At 34.2% G+C, this 22682-nt stretch overlaps 1 protein-coding gene across 1 annotated transcript in view; it reads left to right on the forward strand.

The window, feature by feature from the left end:
- LOC110992515 (thrombospondin type-1 domain-containing protein 7A-like) overlaps positions 1–22168 on the forward strand; it is a 74936-nt gene extending 52768 nt beyond the window's left edge. Inside the window, exons 3-29 of the mRNA XM_022258367.2 lie at positions 1713–1797; positions 2861–2968; positions 4638–4783; positions 5017–5145; positions 5422–5627; positions 5846–5951; positions 6413–6621; positions 6825–7020; positions 7686–7837; positions 8497–8609; positions 9629–9738; positions 10041–10226; positions 10341–10485; positions 11207–11305; positions 12274–12374; positions 12974–13154; positions 13738–13899; positions 14804–14954; positions 15246–15399; positions 15763–15851; positions 16194–16336; positions 16808–16931; positions 17364–17537; positions 18364–18518; positions 18811–18950; positions 19502–19592; positions 20954–22168. Coding sequence (XP_022114059.2) covers positions 1713–1797; positions 2861–2968; positions 4638–4783; positions 5017–5145; positions 5422–5627; positions 5846–5951; positions 6413–6621; positions 6825–7020; positions 7686–7837; positions 8497–8609; positions 9629–9738; positions 10041–10226; positions 10341–10485; positions 11207–11305; positions 12274–12374; positions 12974–13154; positions 13738–13899; positions 14804–14954; positions 15246–15399; positions 15763–15851; positions 16194–16336; positions 16808–16931; positions 17364–17537; positions 18364–18518; positions 18811–18950; positions 19502–19592; positions 20954–20996 — 3698 coding nt within the window. The 3' untranslated portion in view covers positions 20997–22168. The remainder of the gene's footprint in view (positions 1–1712; positions 1798–2860; positions 2969–4637; positions 4784–5016; positions 5146–5421; positions 5628–5845; positions 5952–6412; positions 6622–6824; positions 7021–7685; positions 7838–8496; positions 8610–9628; positions 9739–10040; positions 10227–10340; positions 10486–11206; positions 11306–12273; positions 12375–12973; positions 13155–13737; positions 13900–14803; positions 14955–15245; positions 15400–15762; positions 15852–16193; positions 16337–16807; positions 16932–17363; positions 17538–18363; positions 18519–18810; positions 18951–19501; positions 19593–20953) is intronic.
- Positions 22169–22682: the final 514 nt, after the last annotated feature.

Here is a 22682-nt window from a genome sequence, read left to right on the forward strand (position 1 = left end):
AAAAACAGTGCATGGCAAAGTTTGGGGGAGGCCTTGACGAAAACACATACCTAAAAGAAGATTAATATAGAAATCTGTTTGAATATAAAAGTATCTGAATTAAGTCTTATTATTATTATCATATCTTTCATATTTTTGGTATAGGTATTTTTATTATTATAGATTATCAAGACGATTTTTGACGAAATTATTAACAGTATTAAGAAATTTAGATTTACTTAAATTCTTATTCTGCAACTACGGATTAATTTAATAGGGTCGGAATAAAATTATTTATTTACTAGCGAAACTGTACCTGCCAGCAGAGACATGGCAGCAGTGCATCTAACACACTTAATGAAGGATTTGGGTAAACGATAAACGTTGATATAAATAACAAATGTTTTCTTATATACGTGGTAACACAATTTATAATACGAGTAATAGAAATAAATTTCTTTACTAACATAAGCTATACTCATATACCAGAATCTTGTACATAAAAGTAATATTTGTTATTATTTTTTTTATGATCAAAATAAATACATACATAACGCTAGGTTTCGATATATTTTTTTATTTGAAATTTTAGAATGAATAAATACAGTTTCAGAAAGAATTTATACAAACATTCTTTAACTTGTAAAAGCGTAATAATAAGGTTGTCCTATGAGTGATGATGTATAAATCACATAAAAATTTGCTTTAATCTCACAGAATATTGCAAATACTAATTTCGTGGCCTAAATAGTGTTGATTGGCGTTTCAATTAGATTCTAGTTAATCATAATATCAAATGGTTATCTGTCAACTTGATGTGGCAGTCTCGGACTATCTATGGTTCCATCACGGGATCTAACATTCGCCTGGGGGAATTACACAGTCAACGTTTTAATGGCATATAAAATCTTGGATAAAAGAATATGTTTTGTAGCCGTGAAAGAATATTTAAATGTGCAGTTGACAACGAATCTGTTTCATATCTATAAATCAGACAACACACAGGTATTTACAATATTCTTAACGTAGTAATAATATATAACAAAATTAAAATTGTGTGAATAGAAACCAAAAGCAAGTTTTACAAATTTTGATACCTTTAATGTCAGCATTTCGCTGTATTGCGATACTATTGGTGGTTTATATGAATATGACAATTTAAATGCGTTCATTTTAGACTTATATATAATCCTACTTACAGTGTAGATAACACACCTTTACCGCATATAATATATATAAACGTTGCCTGTGTCGTGAGACAATATACATTATTCAAAACTCGTTATCACTAATTGGGTACTTATCTTCCTAATTGGCTTTTGTTTTTCTTATTTGTTATTGTTCTTTGTTCATTAGATGTTCTTCTATTGTTTTCGATATTTATAAACACGCCTAATTGGATGCTAGGTGAAATATTGAAAATTCTTTTATTTGGTGACATTTTATATGTAATTCCGAAACATTTCGACTTCTTCAAGAAAACATCTTCCGGTCTTTAAAGAAAAGAGCGTACCAATTCTTAAATTACCGACAACGCACTTACGAGTGTCTATGGGGTATCACGGCAAAAAAAATTACTATCGTTTTTCTACCGATTAACACTATGTCAGACATAATCAGAAATTACATCAATAAATTTCGGTCTTGTATCTAACTAGCAACTTATATAAACAGAAAAAAACAAATAGGATTGATATGTATAATTCATTACATAACTTTCAATTTAATTTCAGAATCTCCAGATGAATTCACTGTTTTCGTAGGCCGTTGGACTGAGTGCTCGGTTCACGATGTGGAAAATACAAAAACTATTGAAAGGTGAGTCACCCTTTTATCGGATGAAATTCATTCCCAGCTTATTCGCGGTTCATTGGATTTGGTGCTACGGCGTAGCTACGGGCTACGTCGCTACACGCTTAAGGGCGAGCCGTAAATTAAGTCATGCAATAAAAGTCTGGTCACTCCCACTAATGCACACTTTCTTTAGTTGCTTTCTTCATTACTGAAGGCTGTATTGCATATGCTGTTTTGCTATTTTATGCTATGTCATGCTATGCTACATACGGTCCTACATTAATAAATAAGATAAACTTTGCAGTTAAATCAAAATCAAATCATTATTTTTTTTTAATACGTTTATTTTAAATAGTGATTTGTAAAAATTAACATATACATAAGAATTTTAAACCTCATGTTATAACAACCATAACCCCTCTCCTGGCGACTAATTTTTTCTACCTGCCCGATTTTTTTTTGTTTTGCCACGAAATTAAAGCATTAGCAACAAAAGCAGTCAGAAACATTACTTAAACACTATCCACACAATATGTAAATTGATTTTTTTGTAAACACAGCTAATGTAAACTAATTCAGTTGAAAAATGTGTAAATTGTTCATAATACTCAAATAATTTCCAACAAATGAAGTCAAAATCAGTGGGAAGTGAAATAAATCAAATCTAATAACGAAGTAACTTACAATGGCAAAACCGGAAACGGAAGGCAAGGCTGGAGCGAAGAGAGCATGTATTTTAGTTCCTGATTAAATAGCGTAGCATTTATTATCTCTATAACTAATCACTTACACAATATAAAACTACTTACTTTTTATTCAAGCTGCCCCGCGAATTTATTGGCTTTAATATTCTTTTATACTCAGGCTTTTTTCATTTTTTTTTTAGTTCCCTAAATTGTTTTTCAGAGTTCAGGGAATATATGTTAAACAATACTCAAATTTTTCGCTTAGCAATAATGAATATTTTGAATCATTTTAATTTATATAAGTCCAATTTGAAATCCTACATACCACAATAAATAAATAATTAAAACAAGAACTTGAATTCGGAAATCAATAACTTGATGATCTGTGTTTAATATTTTAGATACAATATCCGGGTAGAACCTGACTCGCTGGTGCATTCACCTCGTCTCGGGTTACAAAGACGACAAGTGCAGTGTCGAAGGAAGGATGGACAGTATGTCGAGAATATGTGAGTAATAATATTTTATTTATCCAAAAATTATTAGTACCAAGGATGGCAACTCTATGAGGAATATCTATTTACATAATCCTGATATCGTGGGTTCGATTCTCAACCATGTACCAATGCACTTACTCTATATGCGCTCGTTCATACTATAAAGTAATATATTCTGAGAAAATCAGGATGCCTTAGCTCCAGAAACATCGACGGCGTATGTCTTGCATATTAGAAAAAACAGATAAGTTGCATATAATATGATTTAGAATATAAAAATAAAATATAATTCATACTATAAATATCTTTAAAGCCTAGAACGGGTTTATATTAAGTAGGCATGTTATATTATTAATGACTTGACACAATGCGTTGGTTTCGTAATATAAAAAGAATTACGAAGATTAAGCTAGTAGGTACGTATGTTAATATAGTTTTATCTAACAAGTTATTTTTGGGAAGCACTTGAAAGCAATGGTCGATTTCATTCTTTATATACATAAAAACATTATGTTATAAATGTAAAAATGTTACTTTATCAGTCACGTTGTCCCTCATCCTGTACGACATCTAAACTACTGCTCGTTAACGATTTCAAGTAAAACTTAAACATTATTTTTAAAATTTAATTATTGTTCGACATGGTAACAATAATTAAACTTATTTTACTAAGTAATCTACTTCGGTACTAAATATCTATGAGGTTTATAACTGAAATTCTCACAGATATTTCTCTTTACAAGATCTCTTTTGAAGACAGGATTTGACTTAAATATACTTTGACACGAGATGAAACTTCACCAGATCGATAAAGTACTAAGCTCACGTTTTCAAAGTAAATACCCAGACCACGACTTGCGAACGCTTTCCCGCCAAAACCAACATCAGTATGCACGAACGGGATCGAATACTCGTCTCTAAAGAAGAGCTTTGTAGATCATCTTAGTTCGAGAGCTGAATTTTATTACAGGGTTGTCATGAAACTGATTTTCTATATTTTATAGAAAGCCAGCTAATTTATTCATTTTACGCTAAACTAAAATAAAGTGTTTATACTTTGTTAAGACTTACGAATACTAATTTTATGTTAACGAAAAATGAAAGATTATAAGTAAAATGGCCTCAAAAATGGCTAACATAAACCTTGATTTATCGATAACGATGATTTTCCTATATTCCATTATATTAAAATTTAATATTAATTAAGATGTACTTCAAAATAAGTATAAATAATTTTTGTTTCGCAGCCCTTGGATCTCGTCTAGATTTGTACTAACTTGCTGATCGATTGCTACTTGTACTGCGAAACTTGGAGCTTTCGTAGCTTATATTGACTTTTTGCTTTAAGCTACCTTATATAAATTATTTCGCTGGGGTTATATATTTTAAAAAAATACAACACCATTAGCAAAAAGCCACTTAAAATTATATATTACATGTAGTTTAAAGATTGTGATTTGTGTGTTGTTGTGAACGTCACTTAAAAACATATGTTACATATTGGTAAATTAATATATTACTACAATTTTAAGAGATCTGTTTTAATACAGTATAAAGACTTTAACACAGATTCTAAGCACTTTTTATGTATACAGGTGTTACCAAAGCACTCTGAACAGTGCCAAATCTTTAAATCCTACGGGTTAGTAATTAAATATTTGAACTGTTTAAAAATTTTCAGGTACTGCGGTGCGGGTATTTCGAATATAGGCGCAACCCGCGTGTGTGTGATGCGAGAAAACTGTTCTCTAGGGGAATGGTTGCCATGGCGACCACGACCGGATGGCTCGCTTGTGCGTACTAGGCGACTTCGTAGATTGCCACAAGGTACACACTCATTAAGTCTACGCCAACATGTCACTTGTATAGGAAATCTTGTCATTTAAAACAATTGTTAACGCTGGCGCCATGGATAGTAATGAAATGTGAATCCAATATGTTGAATAAGATGTAAGATTATATTGTTTAAGCAAAACAAAAGTATCAAATGAACCTATTTTTAAAACTTATTTTTAATAAATGTCTTAAATATTATTAAGAATAAATTTATCGTAATACAGGTGGTGGAAAAGAGTGTGATGTAGTTGAAGAGGTTAGGCCTGCAGCAATGGAAGCCAGCGCTCATTGGACTCCAGGTCCCTGGGGATCCTGTCATGTAGCCGTCGAATTATCCGCGACACCTGCACCCCGTAAGATGTTTTAGAATACTTAAACAAATGACATATGCTTCTATAAAAACGATTTTATGTGATTGTAGGCGGAACGAAGTGGTAATGTAACGTCATTTAAATCGTGAAACGTTAATGGAAACAAATTATAAATCATGTTAATTAAGATATATTTTAAGTTAATACAGTTTAAAATTACATGGTCTATATAAAATGCTAAAAAAGAGATGAAATTACATCTTTATTCCACAAAAATAAACATTATGTGATAATCCTTATTAAAATTTGTGTTTATAGAAAATGATGAAGACGATGATGCAGATGATGATGACGCAATCTATGATGAAGATGATGAGTCTGATGAGGGCGAGAAAGACATTGATGCGAATTGTGGCGGTGGAATACAGCGGCGAGAAGCGACCTGCGTCCGCGCAGATGGGCGTGCACTGCATCCCGCTCAGTGTGCACACACCACTATGCCTACATTAGTTCAGCCGTGTGAGGTGAATGTTGCTGATATAAACGAGAATTGTTTATTACGTTTCGGGCATCTTTTATCAAGCAATTCATTTGTATTCTACTCACCTTAATTTGTAGAAACTTTCAAAGTATGAATGAAAGCATAGGAAATATTATCTGTCTAATAAATTACTTAAACTTAATCTGACCAAATCTGGAAAAAGGTCAACGAAATCGCAATAATACTGAATTACGAAAACAGGTTCCATGTCCACGTGACTGTGAAGTGGGGGAGTGGAGTGAATGGGGCGCTTGTCAGCCGACCGATGGCTGCCCCTTATATCCAGTTCAACAACTCACTACTACTGGTAATATAAAACATTGCTTTTTATACGATTTTCTGTTTGTATTAAAATAATTATTTATTTATTGTTTTAACTAAAATTTGGTTGGTAAATAAAATATAATAGGCTAAAGTTAAGGTAAACATTATACAAATTTAACAAAATAGGAGGGCGACTAACGGCCCAATATATAAATTACAAAAATCCGCACAATCACATATAAATAGGCATGCAAACCTTATTTTAATTTAAAAATGTCATGTATAATACAAACAATATTAGTCAAGTTAAAGTAGGCTTTTAAAATTTGTGTGAAATCTTCCAAATGTAACTAAAAACATTAGGTTTTAATAAGACATGTGAAGCTGAAAATAATTTTTAATTACACAGTCCTTCAATAATTGTTATTCATAACATCCAATTACCACTACTTAGTAATTCATTTATTTATTGAAACTATCAAGCTAACAATGGTTGAGTTTCAGGTTACAGTGTGCGTCGTCGGCGTATAATCGCAGCCGCATCAGGTGGCGGGGCTCCATGCCCGCCTTTAGAGGAAAAACGCACCTGTAGCACCCCCCGATGCGCATCGTGGAAGGCTCTCACCTGGGGCCCTTGTGTTCTCAACCAACAACATAGCACATGCGGCGCTGGCCGACGGAGTCGGGAATTAAGATGTGTCGGACATGATGGAGTGAGTTAATATTTGATTATTTAAGATCACTTGTTCCTGCTAAAATATCGAAGGTTATAAAAAAATGAGGTTAAGTCGTTGAAGCATTTTTTTTTATTAGTTGACCAATTATCAAAATATAATAATTTTTACTCGGTGTATCATTACAAAATTCGTTTGTGTAGAAAAGATTCTTCTTAAGTAACTGTGTATCCCACATTTAGAAAGAGGCTCAACGGGCTTGGTGCAGTGGTAGCGGTGCCCCAGCACGCACAGAGCGTTGTCGTATCGCGTGTCCTGGTGATTGTGTAGTGACCTCTTGGGGCTCTTGGTCTGCCTGCTCCGCTCCCTGTTTAGCTCCAGGCCATGCCAGACCCACTCGAACCAGACGGCGATTTATTGTTGCACATGCATCACCAAGTAAGTAAAAAATACAATTAGAAATTATCAAAAAAAACGCTATCTTTATAGCTAACTATAGTTATAGTTAGTTGGCCTGTAAATGCCTAAATTCGGAGTAATTCCAAGAAAGCGTAATTAGCGCAGTTATTCAAAATTCAATTCATATAGGTAACACAACGTACACTTATGAACGTCAAAAACAGAAATGTATATGAAACTAGCTGACCCGGCAAACGTTGTTTTGCCATGTTTTTGTGCCAAAAAATTAAAGTTTATAATTAACAAAAAAAAACATAAGGGATGATTGTAGAGGGGTGAGAATTTAGGGTTGCATGTATTTTTGTATGGTGTATCGTAAAAAAATAAAAACGAAAAATTTTGTCTAAAAAATAAAAAAAAATTTTAGGGGTGGACCACCCTTAACATTTAGGGGGATGAAAAATAGATGTTGTTCGATTCTCAAACCTACCCAATACGCACACAAAATTTCATGAGAATCGGTCGAGCCGTTTCGGAGGAGTTCGGTTACTAACACCGTGACACAAGAATTTTATATATAAGATGCTTCTATAGAGAACGATAAATATAGATATATAATAGATATATAAGATATATTATTAAACTCCTCTATATACGATGTTATATAGAGGAGTTTAATAATATATCTTATAATTAATTTGCAGATGGCTGGGCATGCCCCGCTCAAGAACTTTTAGTTCAAAATGAAACATGCAACACGCATGCATGTGGGACGTACTCCTGGCTAGCAACACCATGGGGACCCTGCGAACGACGCAATCAAGAATCGCCTGCTAACAACTACACCGACTTACTGGTAAATATATTTAAAATAATTCGATCTCTTACAGACTGCTCTCTACTGCTCTGATGTGTTGGCCTATTGGTATCAGCGTTCGACTCTCAGCTCTCAATTCGTAGGTTCAATCCCTGGCTGTGCACCAAACTTTATTTCTATGTGCGCCTTAACACTCGAATAGTGAAGAAAAAATTCGTGAGAAAAACGGCTTGTAAAAATCCTAAATATTTGAAAGGGCGTGGCAGGTATAAGACGCTCATCATATACTTGTCTATTAAATGAACAAATGACGATGAAATAGGTACAGAAATCTGAGGCCCATACCGAGAAAGCTTGTACCGCCACTGCTGTGTTTTTGATGAATAAAAAGATTGTTGTATATTTGTATGTGCATTACGCTTAAGTTGCTGTTTTTACAAGTAAATTAGAATCGTCTAATGTGATATATGCTTTAATGTATATCATAAATAAATGATAAATACGTTTATTTTGGAACATAAGATCATCATGGTATTACTTATTCAATCGGTTTATAACAGTAAATGTTCATGGAATGAATAAAATAAGAATATAATTTTCATATGTACGCCTCAATGTAACGGTTGAGACAACATTGGTGAATTTTAAATGTTTGTTGAAAGTAATTCATAAAATAATTTTGTTAAAAATGCTTATAGGAAACAGACGTCTATAATCAAAGCGATGATGAAGAACCATGCATTGAGGAAGGAGAAATGTCTCGAGATGTTATGTGTGTACAGAACAATGCTGATGTTGTAAGAGAGGCTCTGTAAGTATATGTGTAATGTTCGATTATATTCCTGCCTTTTTCTATAGAACAGTGGGAAAATGTAGAAAATAGATGAAAATGCCTGCTATTAAGTAAGCAAACATTTTGAACAAATGTCCTTGCCTGCGCAGAAGCGATTTTTAGGTGTCACTGGGAGGGGAGTGGGGGGAGAGAGACCTGTCGATCACGTGATTGGTAAATCAGTTGACGTTTGTGTCCTGCGTTGCACAGACTTTCCCCCACTCCCTTGTTTAATCCTAAAGATGTTTGCCGGTTTAGTAAAATTTTATTTTCACTATGATATAAACATGTAAATCATGATAGTAGATAATTTATTTTACCTCTTGTGGTAGTTATGCAATACAAACATTTGACTTATTTCACTAATTGTACTCTCTATGTTGTATTTATATATTACAGTGTTTCTTATTTTACTTTGATTGGATTTTAACGAAACATTTAGGGCTACAGTAAAGCCCTAGACTTAAAGTTATAGATAATAATAATCATTCAGCATTAATAAACAGAAAATTTAAATGTTTTGTCAATATTTTTTTTTGCTACACAAAATTTTCAGATATAATTTATTTTATATTTTTCTTTTTTATAACATTTATGTTTACGTAAATTGTCGTACATTTAAGTTAAAACAGTTTTTAACATACACCGTAGATATAGTATTTTGTATGTTGTGATGAACTCGAATAAATAAATAAAGCATCATCTGGGATCACCGGTACTATCTTCCAGGTGCCATATTCAATCTTAAATTAGCGCATGTTGATAAAGGGATCAAAATCAAAGTTGGAGAAAATTATCTATTTTTAAGCCGTACACTATGTTCCACCTGCTCTACTTTGCCTTTGATTTAGTTAGTTTAGTTTTTTTTTTTTTATTTAATGGGAGGCAAACGGTTATAACACCGTCCACAGACACTCACATTGCCAGTACCAAGTCCAATTGATGGTTTGTGGTGTTAAAATATATTTTTGAATTAATAATATATACATTTTATACAGTTGTGCTCCATTAAAACGTCCCGCTTCTCGTCGAGCCTGCACAATTCGTTGTAAGCGGGGCTGCCGTGTTGAAGCCTGGATGCCTTGGTCACCTTGTCCTAATACCTGTGGTAAACATGATCTAACTATTGACTTTTTATAATATAAGGTGTTTTATTTCTATTAAAGCAATGAACACATAATCACATCAATACAAAAATCAGTGGCGTTACAAATTTTTTAGTTCTGTTTCTTGATCATACGTCAATCTTATAGGCAAGCACCTGTTCTTTAGTGCACAGCCAGGAATCGAATCTACTACCTCAAGAATGAGATTGGCACGCTGAAGCAACTAGGCCAATACTGCTCTTATTACATCAATACATCACTATATATAAATAAATTAGTTATAATAACCGCGATATTGTAACAGACCCAGGCAAACAAGTACGAGTGCGTCGTGTCCAAGGAGGCCCCAACTGTGGGCCCTTGCAAGAGTCCCGAGACTGTCCAGTACCTCGGTCATGTGGGGCCCGGAGTCCCAGTTGGGTCACCGGAGAATGGAGTACCTGTAAATTACCACCAGCTCAAAGATGTGGTATCGGATATCGAGTTAGAAGTAAGTTTTTGAACGATTATTTTTTTTATTTAAATCAGAATTATTTCATTTTCTAGGGACAATTCTTAGAATAGCATTTAGTTTACGTAATGTGTCTTTTTTTATTCATTACAGGTATTTGGTGCGGGTCAGAATCTCATCGGGTAGAAGCCGGCGCGTGCGCAGGAGAAAGTGTACCTCCAAGTGTCGCCCCTTGCCGAGTGAACTGTGACATTGCAATCCCACTTGATTGCCATACCATATGCCAAGAACCACTCAAGTTAGTAATCTAATTATAAATCGAACGTCAAAAAAAGAAATTTAATGTATTTAAATGCTTCTAATTTTACATTTGCTGCCAGTTCTCAAATCAAGGGCGTAGAACGGAAGAGAAGAACTGACAATAAACCAATTGTTGGAAACTAGGTTCACGCCTTTATCTATACTAATATTATAAAGAGGAAAGGTTTGATTTTTTGTTTGTTTGTATGAATTGAATAGGCTCCGAAACTACTTGGCAGATTTGAAAAATTCTTTCACTGTTGGAAAGCTACATCATTCCTGAGTGACATAGGCTATATTTCATTTTCAAAAAAAATAGGCATCCTTACTAAAATTACGATAACATTAACATTTGTTTATTATTTGATACAATTCTAACAGATGGCGCTGAGTTAAAGGTAGTTTAGTTTAGGTCCGTGTCGTGGTACCAACGTTTCACATAAGTTCTCCTACGGTTTCCCTTGATTAATTTACTACTATGTAATATAACAAAAACCTTAGCCACAGCAACGCTTGGCCGAGTCTGCTATATATTATATTGTATAATAATTCATGGAAAGATTTTCTAAGGAAATAACATAATTAATATGTTCATTGAATTATGATTTAACAAAATAGTCAACAATACCGTTTATTAAATACTTAAATAAAAATTATGTATTGTCTCGTCGCTTTTAATTGATTTTGTCGAGGTAAATACGTTAATGTGTATTTTTCAGGTATTTAGATGCTTCAGACCCAGATGTACCGTCATGCGTATGCAAAAACATCACCCTAGAACTTCTACCGGCGGATTCTGATTGCATTCTACCTTCTGGGTATGTCTACTTAACATATTTGAAAATTTAATTTTATATGATTTATTTGTATATTTTAATAAATTAATGACAAGCAATTTCATCCCGAAGAAAGTGTTACATACGAAAGGTACAAAATTAATTGATATATCGTTTGCATTTAAGATATTTAGAAATTAGGTTTATTTCTCCAACCTTTTACCTAAATTAAAATTTCGCGTACCCTCAAGTTACCTCAGGCATCCCATCAACGCTTTTGTCTCTTTCGGAAGAACATATCGACGAATCTAGGTTCCATAGTTGCGCACCTTTTAAATTAATTTTCCTATAGTTTTTATTTTATTTTTATTTTATTTATTTAAGTATTCCTACAGCTAATACATTAAACAATAACCAAACAATTACATTACACACAAAAGCCAAAACGGAATACACATATAAAACAGAAACATAAAGCACAGTTTTACAAAGCACAGTAGTAAGATTCGAGATCGGTAAATCAAAACATATATTCAACATGAAACAACAAACAAAGCCATTATTGGTAAAAGTTACCTGAATTTTTTAAAATATTTTTTTAAGAATTTTTTAGTCACATTAAATATATCGATTTGCTGGTAATTTATGTTGTAATCTGTAGGTATGCGATTCATAACCGAGTTTCGTAAATAGTTGGTCTTAGAACGAGGAATTTCGAATAATTGGATTTGCCTTGTATTGGGTGATGAAGGGGTCTTAAATAGTAGAAGCGATAACAAGAATGTTAATGAAATAATGTGAAATGTTTTATAAACATTTTTATCTCTGCGTACCTATAAGTGCACATTAAATATTGTATTTATGAATCAGTGTGCCGAGCGTTGGGAAGCCTATATAAATGAATAAAATAAATAAATTTCAGAACTCTTCCGACCAAAATTTCAATCTTTTAGTGTATTTATGATGTCTCAATTGAATTTCTAATAGTACGGTAAAATATTCTTTTGTAGAATGGAATGTGGTGAAGGAAGATCTCTGCGAGCGGCTCGTTGTATGGTCGGCGGTCGGGACGTCCCAATGGATGTGTATAAAAAGTTCCATCCTCTAACAGGTATACATTTTTATTATACATATAAATCATAGATTTTGATTATTCACTTAGATTTAGAAAAAGTATAACGAAAATGAAAGTACAATTACAGTACAAATACTTTGACCGCACGACCTTTTATGTATTTGAAAAATGAATGGGAACTATAATTTGATTTCGTAACTTTGTTGGCGACTTTCACCATCGTATATCTAGGGAGAATATCCACCCCTACGTCATTTGGTGGATCAAATGACGTAGGGGTGGATACACAGCTTTTTAAAGCCCATTTTTGCCGCGCACTTTGTGAAATCATCTACTCACAGATATTTTCGAACCTAGAACTGCGGGTCGTTATAGATAAGAGCGTACCAATTCCTAAAACCCTTACGAGCCTTCTGGCAGTGTAAGTGTTCATGGGTGGTATCACTTAACATCAGGTGATTAACCTCTTACCCGTTTGCCCACTGTTCTATAAAAAAGTCTATTTGATAAACGTATTAAACGTTTATATCACTCAAATACCTATAATACTTATCGCATATTTTTTTTAATGCCTGTATGCTATATTAACCACAGACTAGACTTTACATTAATCAGTATAACGACACAATTTTCAGGCCCACGTCGTGTACGAGAAGCCTCAACAGACGGCTTCACATACGACACAGAGTTTGGCTCACTGTTACGTGGTACGTGCACTGTGCGATGCGCTCGCGATTGTACTGTGGGGCCCTGGGCCGCGTGGGGCCCTTGTGCTTCCGAGCCCGGCTCTAAGGCCGCGTTCCGATTTCGTACAAGGTAAAAATCTTTAGATTCTATCATATATGCGTTTTAGAATTTCAAACACTTAGTCAAGATTCTTATCTGAAGACAAGATGGGTTCTTAGCATAAAATCACGGTAGATTTTAATCATTACAGTAGTTTTCTTAAGTATTTGTTATCGTAAATATGATCTACAACTTGAACGCATCCACATTCCATGAAATTATATATTATCATTAAACAAAAAAAAAACTAAAATTTCCTTTATTAAATTCCTGGTCTTAAATATACATTTTAGTACATCCCTTTTAAGTTCTATAACCTGTGTTAGGTATGCACACACTCTTTCCTATACATATATTGTTACGTAACAAAAGTCTAATCTAAACAAAACAATGAACTTACATACTAAGTAGTACTTATACTGTAATATAACTTATTGTAACTTAATAAACAATCCAATACATAACATATTAAAAAAAACAAACAAAATCTAACGTCTCGTATGTATAAAAAAAGAGTTTTGTGTCTGTAAAATAGCGTATTAAAAACTAATCATACAGACGTCCTTGTTTTATACTATGTAATGACTAGAAATAACAGTCTATATGTTACTAGAGAGGTGATAGAAGAGGGATCGGCGGGCGGTCGCGAATGCGGAGCGACTCTTCAACGGGCGACGTGTTCTGAAATAAATCCTCGATGGTCAACTGGGGAATGGGATGTTTGTACGCCTGATCACACGCTTTGTGGACCTTCGTATGTTAAGAGAGATGTCATGTAAGAATTTTTCTTTCTTTCTTTTCGTGGCTAATCGCAATATTGGTGGATGGATTAAGGGTTAATTGTAATTATGTTATTTTATAAAGTCACAAAGATACAACATACATTGACTAATTAAATACATTGTTTGAAAATACTTGAATAGAATCCGAAATCAACTTAATTAATAACGTAATTGCTTTTCAACTGCACACTTTGTATGTTTGTTTTTCTGTTTAATATTTTGGAGACGAGACGATTAATGAATTATTTTTGGGCATAATATTTTCAACCATTCTACACCGTACTATACAAAAACAATAATTTGATATTTGATTTGCATTCTAACAAAAAAGTCTTACGTTCGTTTCATGGATACAATTATGTTCTATGATAAACAGCATTTTTATTTGCAACACTCATACAAAATAATAAGAATATTTTTTTATATGTATATTAATTTTAACACTTAAAGATGTAAGTCGATTTCGAGTATCAATGTATTTTGTTTATTCATCTACTCAATATTTAAGCCGCAACATTATAATTATTTACCAACAAAAGTTACATACAATATATACACAACTATTAACATTGTTTTGATGTGAAACATCTATAGCCGCACGTAAAACCGATTTCTGGCGTGGCGACGCATGCCGTGGCGACGCGTCGCCACGCTATATGATATACAGTCTAAATGCAGTAGTAAATTTCACATTAAAAATATTTAATGAAAATAATGTTTATTCAACAAATAGTCATCGTTATCTGGAAAAAAATCGTGATATTTTATTTTATCATTATGACATATTTAGTTCCTATCACAATCTATTCTTTTCTGCTTATTACTTTTACAAAATAATGTCGATGTTTCACATCTGCCAGGCGTCCCATGACAGCTCACAATTTTTTTTTTTTACAGGTGTGTCGATGGCCAAGGCAACAAAGTTGAGGACTCTGTGTGTGAGACATCTGGTGCCGGAGCCATTCCTGACAGAGTGACGCCTTGTCATATGCCCTGCCCAGCTGACTGCGTCCTCAGCCCATGGTCTGAGTGGAGTCCTTGTGAACTGGTAAATAATATTTTAAAAAAAACTTTTTGTTTTTATGGGTATTTTTAATTAGATTCGGTTTACAGTAGAGGAGTACAATTCGTTTCACTGAAATTGTTATTGAGAGTTGCGTGAATAAAAAAAAATACATTTAATCAATTTATTGCTCTTTTATCTAAATTTGTGCCTATGTTTCATAATAATAAAAAAATCAAAAATGCATGAAGATTTCTAAGGTGAAACAAATTTAGACTTTACCCATTCCAAACATATATCTTAACAAGTCACAACGTCTATATATTTTAATTCTAGACAAAATGGGGCGGTCGTCGTGACCGAACCCGTGTGGTGCTTCGCCCCGCGAAATCTGGAGGCATGCGATGTGGCCCGTTAGTTGCAGCTGAGCCCTGTGAACCCTTAGTGCATTCCTGGCATACTGCACCTTGGGATGACTGCCAACCTTTAGGTAACATTTTCATCACATACAAACTTGATGCACGGCCTATAGAAAAACTAACAGTATGCAATTACGACTCATAATTTGGATATAGAAAGCCATTTGATTGATTTTATGAGAAATGGATCGCGGGTGTCCAAATTACAACAGGTTGCGATACTATCGCATCACTATCTATACGTAAAAATATTTATGGTGAAAATCAGCTCTCTTGATACTTTGTTGTCTGAAGGAAGAGTAACCATAAATAAAATCGCGAATTTCTTCAAAAATGCCCTTGAATGTTTTACTGGTTTTATTCTAGGCTACGTTTAGTTCAAACGAAGCCTAGACTAAAATTAAATAATCATAACTTAATGTATTATGTTCCAGGAGGTTCTCCATGCGGAGAAGGAATTAAGAGAAGAGCAGTACGTTGTCTTCGCAGTGATGGGGTGTTTGTCAACGATTCCTTCTGTCCTGTGAGTTTACCTTTTATGTCATACGGTTGCGAGTAAAGGTAAAATTTTCAAAATTAAATGTACAATTTTAATTGCTTGAGAATTTATTTCGGCTTTCGTTTTGCATTAACATTTAAACTAAAACTTATAATTTAAAACAATAATACTAATATACGTTCTGGGTTTGATCCCGAAGCATCGAGTTAAACAAATCACTTAATTATGTATAAATATAGGAAACAGACACAAAAACGTGTTTCCCCCTTGACCACGGAAATTACGGCCCATAGATAGCAGGATTTATGTAGTTTCTAATATAGAATCAAAGCTGTAGCAGTGTGTATATGACAGTAATAATTGCAGAACGTGACATCTCGTGAAGCAAGTGAATCATGGTGTTATGTGCCTTGCGGAGTGGACTGCGAAGTAGGCGAATGGAGTCCTTGGGACACTTCTGCCTGCTCTTGTGGCGACGCTTCTTCTACCCGCCATATGCGAAGGACTAGGTATTACTTTCTTACTATTATAAGTAAAATTGTTCGGTGTATCTTTACGCATTTATCCTAACTGGACATAACCCAGAATTTTTTGTATTTTAAATGCATGCATTAGCGTAGTTTGTTTATAAATTGCTCAATATTAAAATCTCTTTGAAGTAGTTTTATTCTGGAAAGGTCGTGGTGCTGTCCACATGTAATTGTCTATTATGCACTACTTTTAAAATTGGATTATGTTTTCTTTACTTTTCATGTGCATTGTCAATATAGATTCATTATATATTTTCTCTTATACAAGTAAACACAATGTTACAAGTAATACTAACGTTTTATTTAATTGCTAAAGCCACTAGTCCACCCTATCATCGCCGCCCACCCATAGACACTCTCAATGCCAGAGGGCTCGTGAGTGCGTCTCCGGTCCTTTCGTTATATTATATTCGTCGATCACTGTGGGAATTATTATAATTTTGTTTTTAGGCAACATTTATGCTCAGCTGTATGGCCGGGTCGTACTTGTCCGCCCACGGAACAGCGTGCCCCTTGTCCGAGGGAGCCCTGCTTGAGATTGGTAGCTAGGCCTATGCTGGGATGTCACGTGCAGGTCGAATATACCACTTATAAAAAATATTGTCTTTTTTTCACCGGTTGCCTACAACTTTTTTGTGTTTCTCTCTATACTATCTATTTTGTTTTGTGGTCTTTGTGACCACGCATAATGCAGTATTTTTTAAATTTGGATCTTAAGATTTCCTTGGGGTATTGCGATTTCAGGTATTAACGCTTTTTAAACCCAAACACACATTTGTTAAAATATTATATTTTTTGTTATAGATACTAGTATATCAAATTTGTTACATAAATATAAAGTCACAAAACCCGGTTGACAGAGCCGAGAGAGAAATGAAAAACAGCAGATTTTATATACCTACGGTCCGATTACAGTGTATCAATTGTAAAAAAAATTAACTTCATATAAAAAAGAGAATTAAACATTTCCAAGTGTACATGAATCATGAAGACTATTTTTTCCCAGACATCATCAGGTGAAGAAGCCGAAAGCGCTTGCGGATGGGGAGTGCGGGTCTCACATGCCCGTTGTGAGCTCACGAGTATCTCGGACGAGCTACTGTCTGAAGCTTACCTTGACCCCTGGCGTTGTTCGACCGCACTACCGGGCCGAATTGTAGCACCGCCTATGTATCATCAGGTTAAATTATTTAACAGCTAAATTGCTAATATTATATAAGAATTAATTTGAGGATTGTGAGGACTTATTGGATTGTAAAGGTGTAATAGGAGGCAAATGGGCAGCAGGCCTGAACCTGAACCAATAAAAAGTTTAGGATATTCTAAACTTTTTCTATTTAGCATCCACCATGCGTGGAACCAGCTGCCCACTGAAGTATTTCCGGACCAATTCGTCTAAGGGTCCTTCAATTTCTTGAACCAACCTTGTTCTTGATCGTTGCCAACTGTTTAAGAGCGTACTAACACTTAAAAAGTTGGCAACAAACATCAGGGGTCCTGTGCGTTTACCCCCAGTTCTATGGAAACACTAATTTCAATTAACTTTATTTATATATTTAAATTTCTGCAAGATATTATAATGTGTGCTTGTAGATAATGTAAATTGCTTGTAAATAAGTGTATGTCATAAGTAAACAAGTGTGCGTATGTGTATAAAGTCGAAACAAGAAAACATGCACAACGCATTCTAAGCATTTTGTATGATTTATTTATTATCCTAAATACGATTATTACTAAGCTACTTGCGCAAATTCTATTCAAATGTCCTAAACTAGTTTACTCGTGTCGAACATCCGTTCCACAGTAGAAAGTACGTGATGAGTAGAGAGTGGACCTATCTTTGTTTATATACTTATGCACTAGTGACTCCGGCTTACATGTTTCTCACCATATCATGTAAGCCGGAGTCACTATATTTAGGTCTTGGTGTAATCTGCCGGAAGAAAATTATTAACTAGATCTTTCTAATTATGTATCTTTTTGAAAGAAGCTTAATAATCGTACAGGAGGATGAGCTGTGTGAAGTGGAATGTGGGTGCAAAGAAGCCGAGTTAGGTCAGCCGGGACCCTGGGGTTCGTGGGGGCCTTGCCGCGGTGGAGCTCGATCCCGTACTAGACAACTCCTTGTTCCACCTCGGAAGGCTTGTAGGACATCATCTAGGTATGTTAATTTTTATGATTCTATTGAAATTAATGATATCTCTGTCTGTACTTGTTACCTTCACCTCTATTTATCCACCCAGAGGATTCTGAGAAAATACCAAGTAGTGTCACTTCTTGTTTCACGTTACCAAAGATTAGATGTATAAGATACAAATAAGATGATGTACGAGCTACGTCTCCACTCTCAATCTTACCCTAATATTGTATGAAACTGACTACTCTTATAAAGGGTTTTGCGTTTTTGGTAGAAGCATTAAAATGTATATAAGCGCCAATTCTATATTCCTCAGATATGTTACGATCGAATGGGCAAACTGCAGTGGTGATGCAAATGAAATCCCCGATTTGCTTGCAATTGAACCACGCGAGAACATCCTACGCCATACCACGATAATTAAGGAACGCAATGTCTACCACGACGGATATATAGGTACAAAATATTTCTTTTGATTGTTCTAATTGAGAAACTTTGTTCGTGTCTTGAAAGGTCGGCCACCTGTGACTGTAGTCTTGGGCGGCGATATGAGTCAACAGCAAAACAACATTATTTATTTGTCTTATACAATTTAATACTATGGTGTTAAAAGAAGAATCCACTATGATTTACTTCTTAAAGTCAAGGTACATAAATATATATTAAGATAATAAAGGATTCTCAATTTATTTATGTCTTATCGACAGACAAATACTCTCTCATGGTTTACTATATCTATGTTCCAGCTGCGACATTATATTATATTTTTATCTGTCTATCTATACACTTTGCCTGAAGGGGTCGGCAGAGGATCTTTTGCAACGGTCCTGACATACCTCTCTCCTTTCATCAACTATAATGACATTCGTGCATCGTCATCGGTATATTTTATATGTCTTACAATTATTGAAGTAGTATTACATTGAAATTCATGACGGGTCATACCTACAACCATCAAATCTTGAACTTTTTTACCTGTTACCTATTACATAAGCATTTTTTTATAGAGGGCAGCACATCTATGCTATTAGTGGTGTGGACGGCTACTGTCATTCTCACACTTTACGGAACTGTCATGTCTTACCGCGGACTTGTTAGGTAAGATCATTTTCTTCTATATTGCGGACACAATCCCAGTAGTCTAGTAATTTATTTATGAGTATTATCTAGATTTATTATCTATACGAATCTTGTATACATAACATTTAAATATAAGATAGTATAGCTATGGACTTTACTTAAGTGTCCTAATCCTATAGCTACCTTATTATTATATCATCAGTATATATCATAGGATCAGCTGCAGGAAGACATTGACCGAGTGGTTAATTGGAGCATGAGAAATAGATTGGAGTTTAATTTGGCAAAATGCAAAGTGATATCTTTTTCAAGGGCACGGTTAATCACTCGGTACAATTATACCATTAGTGGGATAACGTTGGCTCAAGTCTCAGAGGTCAAGGATTTGGGAGTTTATTTTGATACGAATCTTGGTTTCGCGCGACATGTAGAGATGGTATGCAAAAAGGCCTACAGAAATCTGGGGTTCGTATTAAGAACAGCTTGTGGCTTTGAGAACATCGGTGCGATCAAAATCTTATACAACGCGCTAGTGAGAAGGCACTTGGAGTGCAACGCAATGGTGTGGGCCCCATATGAGGCTAAATACAGTCTCATGTTAGAGCGAGTACAAAATAAATTCACTCGCTACCTCTACAAGAGACTGTATGGAGTGTATCCCTTGTATCCGCTTATGTACCCGACCCTGTTTGTTCTGGGTATGGTGGGATACGACCAGCTAGGCCTCAGAAGAGAGCTAGCTGTGTCAGTTTATTTATTTAAGATTCTTACGGGTAGGGTGCATAATCCGGATATAATGGAGAGGCTGGGTCTACGGGTATCTAATAGAAACCTGAGACTTACGTCTAAACTTTTGGATGTACCGCGCGCACATTCCAATTTGATTAGCAAAGCGCCACTCACGCGGGCAATACGGATAGTAAACAGAGTTGCTATTGAGGTGGACCTATTTGTTTGTACACTGGCTGAGTTCACAAGAGTTGCTAGCTATATTGTTAGTTATGGATAGATAGATTTAGGAATATAAGTTTAATTTTTTAATGTTTTTATCTAGAATAGTTGGTGTGGGATTTTGGAATTCTATCGTATTAGTAATTACTGTTAAGATAGAAAAATGTAGTGATAAATAAATAAATCATAAATAACCTTTGTCAATTTCAACAAAATTGTGATCTTCCTCTATTTCAACTCAAAGATTTTGGCTTTAATTTTGCATCGGGAGCCAGACTCATTCTGACATAAACTCACATTCTATATTTCTTATATTCTATATTCTTATAAATAGTTGCTTATTTTGAATTTCGCACTTCAAATTTCTTATAATATTATGTATTATAAAGATTCTTCAAACTAGGATTAAATTTGTATGCAATTTTCAGATGTCTCCGAAGCCGTGGAATGAAGTCAATCACCAAAGTTTAAGCTGGCGGATATATTATGGCAGACGCTTTTGTGAATTGAGAGAATTGCTGATCTCACTAATTTTAATGTTGACAGTGATGAAAATTTCATTTTGTTAATTATTGTTTAAGCTCTAAAATAGTTTTGTTAAAGTCTAGTGTTCGTTATATTTTGCTAATACCAAAATTTTGCCATGTTAATATGAAATTAAAAAATATGAACCTACAATGATACCTTGGCGAACCACCATATCGAATAATACAGTAGGAGTAGATTTTATCTTATCCGTAAGTTTTCAAAAGTTTTAAAACCTGCAAACAGTCTGTCCGCGAGAGTGCTTCCATGTTTTTAAAATGTTTATGAAAACGCTTAGAATGATTTTGCTTAACTAGCAAATTCAGCCGCATTGGTCGGGCCTTTCGGATTGACAATATAACTAGCTGTAGCTAGTGGTAGCTAAGATTTGGTCAAAATTAATTTAATGTTTGAACCAAATCTTGAATGTTTATTTGGATGAATAGTAAATTAAAGGATAGAGTTCCCAAATTTAATTTGACCACAGAACTAGTTTTGATTTCTGTTGCATTTTAATAACTATCAATATGAGACTAAGGGCTATGTAGTGAATAGAGACCAATAAGACGTGACACATCATCTCACATATCAGTGTTTTAATACTCGTCTTAAATCATGTACTTAGTAGATTGATATCCCGATGCTTACAGAGTTTCACGAGCTTTGTCGCACAAATTGTACTTGATAGTTTTAAGCCCTATAATAATCGTAATATTTTGAGGTCGTACTCTGTATAACTTTTTTGTAGATTTTGCATAAGAATATGTATTGTGTATGAGTATTATGACGTGAATGTGTTTTTCAACTTCCTTCTCATTCAGTTTTATTTATATTTTACTGTAACTATAAGATTTCTTTTATTACGGGTATAACTTTCACCTACTTCTTGTTCCTTCATGACAATATAGATAATTTGAAATACTCCTATTTATATAAGTACTGATTAGTTACAGTCACTGTTAATGCTTCTTCTATCCTTTCACGTTTCAACTATATTTCGCCCTTCACTTGTAACCATAAATTAACATTATATTGATGTGAAACATGTTAGATAAGGGATCGTGTTAGACAATACAATATTTGATATTTAATAAAACTTTGATTGTGTTTTTGTAAAATGGCTTTTATTTTCTGCTCTTCTGAAGTTTATACATTACATATACACACATTTCTTTTAATTTCTTGCCTGATATTCAAGATATTTTCACTACAGTATATCTCGGACTCCGGTGTGACCTATGGCAAAGGCCCCCTCTAACACTTTCCACTGATCTCTATCAATTGCGACTCTTGTACAGTTGTAGCTGTTAGTTTAAGTTCGTCCTTGATAAACATAAATAATACTTTTTAATATACAATGACACCGCACATCAAAAGTAAAACAAAACATAATTTCAAATTCAAATGTATAGACTAGGCTGTATAGATCTATATTAAATGAACAATGTATTCGAGGTATTTAATTGGTTAAGGATTAATGCTGTATTCGTTAAAATCGCTTCGAAAATTAGCCATTATTTGTCGTAAAATACTTTCTTTTGTCATTTACTAATTGACAAAAGAAAGTTATTGTGGGTTATCCATAAGAGATAGACATATACCATCACGGACTTTTCTATAGACCTTTTCAAT

The sequence above is a fragment of the Pieris rapae genome, chromosome 17 (assembly GCF_905147795.1).
Source record: "Pieris rapae chromosome 17, ilPieRapa1.1, whole genome shotgun sequence".
NCBI classification, from domain to species: domain Eukaryota; kingdom Metazoa; phylum Arthropoda; class Insecta; order Lepidoptera; family Pieridae; genus Pieris; species Pieris rapae.